General features: G+C 37.3%; 1 protein-coding gene across 1 annotated transcript; it reads left to right on the top strand.

The window, feature by feature from the left end:
* The first annotated feature begins 847 nt into the window (after positions 1 to 847).
* On the top strand, positions 848 to 6,035 carry LOC121383711 (cdc42 homolog). The gene is made up of 3 exons (XM_041513805.1): positions 848 to 875; positions 3,429 to 3,487; positions 5,622 to 6,035. Exons 1-3 carry the CDS (start codon positions 848 to 850, stop codon positions 6,033 to 6,035), a joined length of 501 nt encoding a protein of 166 aa, XP_041369739.1.
* Positions 6,036 to 7,507: the final 1,472 nt, after the last annotated feature.

Genomic DNA, 7,507 nt, shown 5'->3' with positions numbered 1-7,507 from the left:
AGACATGACTTGAAATCTTAACGCATGTGTATATATATTTATTTGTTATATGTATATAATCCTCTGATGCTACCGGTTGGAGGCCTTGAGCGAAATAAAGATACATTCTGTTCTGTATAGAGTGGCTTATTACAATGTTTTTGCTTGCATGTAGCCTGTATGCTACATTTTATTAAGTTGTAATGACGTCAGTCTTTAATAAACTATCTGTCTGCCTGTCTCTCTGTCACCATGTGCTGAGTGTTGTAAAGCATTTTTTTCATTTCAACTTATTTTTGTGCTTATATCCAATTAAAGTTCAAACACGCTCTCCTGGGCACACACCTCAGCTATCTGGGCTGTCTGTCCAGGACAGTGAGTTACTTGTTAGTGGTTAGTGGGAGAGAAGAAGGTGTAGTGGTCTTACACCTACCCATTGAGTCGCTAAACCTCGCTCTAGGTGAGAGCCGGTACCGGGCTGCGAACTACCTACCAGCCAAACGCATGATTGAATGTTTAAAAACTCCACCCAGTTGATTAATCTGTGCGAGTATTGGCCGCGATGCGTTACCCATCAGCGATCACGTTGAGGACAATGTGATGGCTTTGAAGTGTCATCCATTCGTCTAAGAATGCGTCCATCTGATTGGCTAACACGACTTTGTGAAATAGACATGTCTGTGGAAAATGTATCAGATAAGCTGTCGAACTCTACTAGATAACGGACGTGCTTTATCACTATTGCTTTGAAAGTGACTAGTTCTGGAGGAAGATGAAGTTCATACAGTGTTCATTGTTAGGAGATGGGATGGTGGGCAAAACGAGTCTGACTACTACCTTTACCCAACATGATTTTTCAGACGACTACATGGCTACAATATTCGACAATTATGCAGGTATTTACATTTTAAATGATATAAAACAATTTTTTGTTTTTATTTGTTTCTTTCTGGATTAAGCGAAATTCTTTAAAATTTCGTATTTGCGATAATGAAATATTGTGGTATTAAAACGAAGTTTGTTTCGTTTGATGATACCACTAGAGCACACTAATTAATTAATCATCGGCTACTGGATATTAAACATTTGATAATTCTGACTCACAGTCAACAGAGGAAACCCGCAAGGGATCTTTTATATGCACTTTCCCACATACTGGAACGCACATATCACGGTCTTTGACCAGATGTGGTGCACTGGTTGGAACGAAAAAAAACCCAATCAATTGAACGGATCCACCGAGGTGGGACGCAGCACCCCAGGCGAGCGCTTAACCGACCGAGCTACATTCCGTCCCTGGTATTAAAATGATAAGTTTTACCGCATAGGTTTCACACTTATCCATTCTTTTATATACAATGTATTATTTTATTGTAAATATGTTTGTATGCCTATAAAATGTATATTTTTTGGCAAATAATAAACTACTTAAACCTGCTTGGCGCCGATCAATCTATACAGCAACCCTCTCAATTAACCACGGCAATCGACAATGCGGTAAAGATTGCCGCTGTGTTTTCAAATATCCGTGGCATTTAATTTGCTGTGGACCTTTTCAGTTTTCTATGTCACTTTTCTTAATTATTATTATTATTATTATTTATAATACTGACAAATTAAACACATTATTACCGAAAAGCTTCCGTGGAAAATACCGCGGATACTATTTATCGACAGCTGGCTTATGTAAGGATTAGAAACGGTCATTGCTTTCGTGTAGCCTACTACACACATGAACATACGTAAAGTATCTGTGTGGGTACATTTATATACATATGTATATGTATGTATGTATGTATGTATTTTTTGGTTATGGCCCAGAAAGTAGATAACTTTGTATAAATGGTCCTAAAATGAATTCTACGTAGTGGGACAACTTAGTATTTACCAATTACGAATATCTACTAGTGGGTCCATTATATGTTTGTCGGTGTGTGTGTAGTCCAAAGGTTACAACGAGTTGATACGGTATGACATTCAGGGCGGATAGAAGATTTTTTAAAAGGGTCGGGTTAAGAAATAATAAAAAGGCAACTTTGAGTTTGCCGAAAACCAAATTGATCGAGCTTCCGACTGGAGCGAGATATACCAAATAATACCAAAGCCAACATTTCTTTCAACATTTCTACACGTTGGTCATACGTGGCATGCCTCATGAACATTTTGAAATATAGATGCCTAGAGACGCGTTTTCAAGGCAATATAGTGCTGGTTTGCTACTGTTCTGTTTGGAACACTATGTGTGATAATTTGTGAACTTTACCAATTATATAAAATGATTTAAAGGGACATTCCTGAGTTTGCTGCATTGTAAGATGTTTAAGACTAATAAAATATTTCTAAGATTAAACTTACATATTAAATATATTTTCTTGTTTAGAATACCAGTGTCTGTATATTCAATGTGTTTCTGGTCGTCTTAGTATTTGTAAGAAGCCCAAATTAGATTTTATCTTCAAATAATTTCGTACGTACGAATTTTTATTTTGTTTTAGGAAATAAAATGAAATTTAACCTAGTAAAAATATTAGAACGATCAGAAACACGTTTAATATAGAGCCACTAATATTTTATGCAGAAAAATATATTTGGTATGTAATTACAACCGCTAAAAAGTCTGCAACAAACTCAGGAACGTCCATTTAATTGGAAGTTGATCGCAATAAGTTAGAGGTATGGTCATATTTGCAGTTAATAAATAACAAGAAAAAAAGTTTTTTCAACACTAACTTGATTGCAATTATAAAACATAAATAGTGGTAGAATTTTAAAATTTTCAGAGCATGGCGATTTTGGCCTTGGGTTTGAGAAAAACAATTGGACAGCGCACACGTGGTTAATGATCAAAACAATAAAAATAAACTATGCTAGATATCGAGTTAAAATAAGCTAGATTTTGTTCTTAGTGTCTTCATGAACATTATAGACTAAGTATGCTTAAATATGATAGTATGCGAAAACAATGTTTAATTGAAAAGTGTGCAAGTGTGTGTGTGTGTGTGTGTGTGTGTGTGTGTGTGTGTGTGTGTGTGTGTGTGTGTGTGTGTATTCCCTCAGCCCCAATCCCGGCGCTAATTTCCCCTTAATAGCAGTTCAGATTATAACAGTTGGGTAAATAGGTATTACAAGCTACATTAAATATTGAAGAAAACAAAACCCGTATAGAGTAAAAGAGCTGTCACGTGTTGGACAAAGTTATTACCGTATCAGATGCGTGTGCAGGAATTTTATCAGGGCGGGAGGTCTAAACTGCGGTGTAATTAATTTATAGGGGGTCAAGTCATATTCCTTCAGAAAATATATTAAGGAGAACCGGCTAAAATGGAACGTAAAGAGCCCACAAAGTCACGGGGATCAATACGACCCATCTCGACCCATGCAAACACACTGCCACATAGTTACGCGATACATTGAATTATGCTAATAATTCTCCATGTTTTTCTTTTCAGTGCCACTCAAGGTTCGAGGTGAAGACTTTGTTGTCAGTGTGTTTGATATTGCTACACAGGTAACTATTGCAATCAGCAGATAATAGATAATATATCGAGAAAAATATCAAATATCCAGTTTCATATGATCATGATGACGATTGTCATGGTGATGATGATGATGATGTTGTTGTTGATGATAATGATGATGATGATGAATCTAAAGAAATATTTATTATGTGACGCTCTGAACAAATTTTAATTTACAATTATCTTGTGAGAACCCGGGATTACGATGTAGCCAGTAAATTATTTTGATAAATTATTAAGCTATAATTCAAGTCCGTTTTGTTTTAGCGCCAACGTGCATCGAAATCTATATTTGTTTACACTGAACAGCGCAATTCTATGCGCCGGGTCAATAAAACAAGGCCTTGTTTATCGTATAACATTTATATACATAATCATTAGTGTTTATGTTATGAATAGTCACAGATACCTTACCTTGTCAAGTGTTACTAAGTTGTTAAATTGGCATTTTAATACAGCCATAAATGTAAAAGATCGAAGCCACACTTTTGTACGAGCCTCGTTCTGGAATTTTGAGAGTTACTTCCAGGTATGTGTCACTGCTATTTTTGACGTCTGTTACGCTGTGTAGTTTAGGTAGTTAGGTAGTATTTTAGTGGCTATTTTATAGAGGAATCCAAATAACTGAATATCCTTTATGCAATTTGTATATTAGAACCAGTAGTAACTTTTTTTACCCCTCCACGAAACGAAAAAACCACAACTTTTTGATTATTTTTTATAAATTGTATTTCATTTCCTTGCTGTTGTTGAAGCATATTCTTCTAACATCAGCTAAACATTTATAGTAACATGTTGTAATTATTGTAAACCGACCTCAACGGTGTAGTGGTTAAGCCATCAGACTTTTTTCTGGTAGGTTCCATAGGACTTGGCACATTCGGTTGTTGCTCCGAACACCTCCCCTCAATATTTTTCACATCAAGGTCTGAAACAGTATCTATAACCTGGATGCTGATGACTGTTTACCTCAACGTTCGTCACACAAAACAGTTTGTACCGGAGATCACTGACCTTTATGTATGATGCGCTGAGGACAGAGAAGAGGCTTGTGAATGCCTTTAGTTTGGATTTTTGTAGTTCTCTGGGGAATCTATAACTGAGCAAACTAAAACAAAATGTCCTGGGTCTCCCTGAAGCTGGTCAGTGATTTCAAGGCATTTACCCTACCTTTGGCGGCAAATTAGTGGCTGAAGTAGCTTTGCTAATCTTTCTAAGTAATAAATATGGTGTGGACATAGCTCAGGGTAATGGTCCAAAGGATTCAGATAAAATACCATCAATTTGGAGTTTGTGTTCTTGTTACACCACAATGATGCAACCAAACAAAGAACAATCTGCTTTTGATTTTACTTTTTTTTTTTTTTTATACATTATGCTAAACCTCTACATCATGTTAGTTTCATCAGGTTTTGGAATTGGTATGCTGGTAGGTCTTTTTCTAGTCTCTCACACTTAAAGGCTTTTAAGAGTCTAAAAGTGGTGATATCTCTGTGAGCTATCTTTGCATTGGAAATTCTAATGAGGTCCCACTTTTCTGTGAAAAGACCTATCCTGTGATATCAAAAATATCTGCTGATACTGCTTACTGGTTTTTTTTTTTATTCTTGGTCAGAAAGTATGATGGAAGTTTGATTTGTAACTTATCTTTTAACTAACCTAGGGATGTACTGCTGGATTCAGCTGTTAATAATACTGTTTGATAACTCCAACGTTCGGGCTCTGCCTCCAGGAGTTGGAATATCGTTTTTGTGATCCCAGTGGTCTAGTTCACAGGAATGCACCCAAAATTGTTTTTGCTAGACGTCTGCATTGAGAAGTGGCCCATGTTTCAAAGTTAATTCTTATCAGGATTCATCTCTGGGTAATTCGTTTTCAGACCAAAATTTGGGGCAAGGTACCTGACATAGTTGATCTTATCATAGGCAAAACACCATGAGATCATAGTTTTTATGGCATTAAGGTGCACATTCCAGTTCCCAACACTAAAAACACAGACAAGGCCAAATACATGTATTGCATTGTCTAGAATGTGTATGTAGGACATCCAGTATGTAGATAGCTCTCCATTCTTGTGAATTAGGTGTTCTCATGAAACCTAATAACTGTTTTCCTTACTTACAGATTGATTACGAGCGTATTCGAGCGTACACCTACAGAGAAAACGCGGTGGTAGTCATCTGTTTCTCAGTGTGCGACTGGGAATCGTTCAACAGCGTGCCCCTGCTGTGGATGCCAGAAGTGAGGCGATACACGAAGAAGACTCGGTCAATCATTTTGGTCGGCACCAAGACAGATCAGCGGCAAGGCAACGCAAGCGAAGTGTCCAAAGAAGAAGGGCAACGGTTAGCGAAGAAAATCGGGGCAGACTGCTATCTGGAGTGCTCGGCTAGAAAGCAAGAAGGTCTGGAGGAAATCTTCCAGCACATTGTCTTCGCTGGACTGAAGTTCAAGAAGAGCAAAAATTTCGCCAAGTTCCTTTTCAATCGTTTCAGAAGGTCACACATAATGCATCTGCAGAATAAAACACGTGGCTGAGGGCAGCGAATAAAGGCAGACAGAATGTTCCTCCTACAACTACTGATGCTAATACTACTACTACACTACTGCTACTAGTACTACTGCTACTGTACTAGTACTACAAGTGCTGCTCCAGCTAGTACTACTTCTACTATTCTACTATTGCTGCTGCTGCTGCTGCTGCTGCTGCTGCTGCTGTTGCTACTACTATTAATACTACTACCACCACCAGTACTGATGATTATGATAACTTAAACATTCGTATTCATACATCCGTCCGTCCGTCCGTTCTTGTTTCCATCCATGCATTCAAGCATGTATGCATGTATCCATCCATCCATCTTCTACCCAGTCAGCCAGACAGCCATACTTACACCCACCCGTGCATCCCTGCATTATCGTGTCCATCCATCCGTCCTTCCATTCAAAATCCGCCCGTCCATCCATTCATCGATACGTCCATCCATGCATCCATCCATCTCATCCCACTTGACTTCTCCACATCCAAGACAACAGTAATACATGTGGAGTAAATGGGGTTTGTACAAGTGCTCTCTGCAAAACTGCACAGTATGCTGACAAATATGTATGTTATTAAGTTTTTGTTTTGTGTGTGTATGTGCAATGCATGTAAATATGAATATGTGCTAATAAATTGTTATTGACAGTTTTAGAGTCGTCAGAATTTATTTTAGGGTGTTTTATATTACACAGTTAAATGTGAATATGCAGGCGAACCATAATCCTGATCAAAACAGACTTTCTACATGACACTAGTGGATGGCATCATTTTTAAATGCAGATTTTACAAGAATGCAGACATTTATATATCAGGGTTAATACACTTCGATATAAATCGAAATTCCATGCCTTTTCCGTAATTTTCAAAAGGTGAAGTTTTCGAGTGTAAGTTCATTTCTCACAAAGTTTAAGTGCTTGAAATATAGGTTTTTAAATTTATAAATTTATTAAGCCAAAATTATTAAAAAAATTAATTGAATTTAAAAAAAAAGAAGAGCAAATTAATCCTGAATGTTACATCAAAATTATTTCTTTATTCTTTGAATCGATTTATGGTAGGAGAGACATTTATTTCTGCTGATTATTTGTTGTTGTTTTATCCGTTGAAATATCTCTGTGATTTTTAACTGAAACACGCTGAATCTCGCTGGGTTCAGGGCCTCAGATTACAGTTATCTTCCCATTTGTTTGTCGAAAATCCGGAATTTTTTTCGCGCAAGTAGTCTGCTGTTTGACTGTGGTTATTTTATGGCAGACAGCTATGAAGTGGCAACTATTTGACTGAAGTGACAGGGGAGAGCATGCAGTTTGTAAACATGTGTTGACATTGAAGACTTGTTTGTGGTAATTCCGGCCCATGCAAAAGTAGTGCTTTTTGTGTAAAATGGGTGTACTCCGGCCTGGTTTAGAGGGTGTGTTTGTTTAAACCAATATGCTGGGAGAAAGAGCTGGACAACAGGTGTTGTCCT

Source organism: Gigantopelta aegis, chromosome 10, assembly GCF_016097555.1.
Source record: "Gigantopelta aegis isolate Gae_Host chromosome 10, Gae_host_genome, whole genome shotgun sequence".
NCBI classification, from domain to species: domain Eukaryota; kingdom Metazoa; phylum Mollusca; class Gastropoda; order Neomphalida; family Peltospiridae; genus Gigantopelta; species Gigantopelta aegis.
The sequence above is the reverse complement of the archived record's forward strand: the minus strand, read 5'-3'. Positions and strand labels throughout refer to the sequence as shown.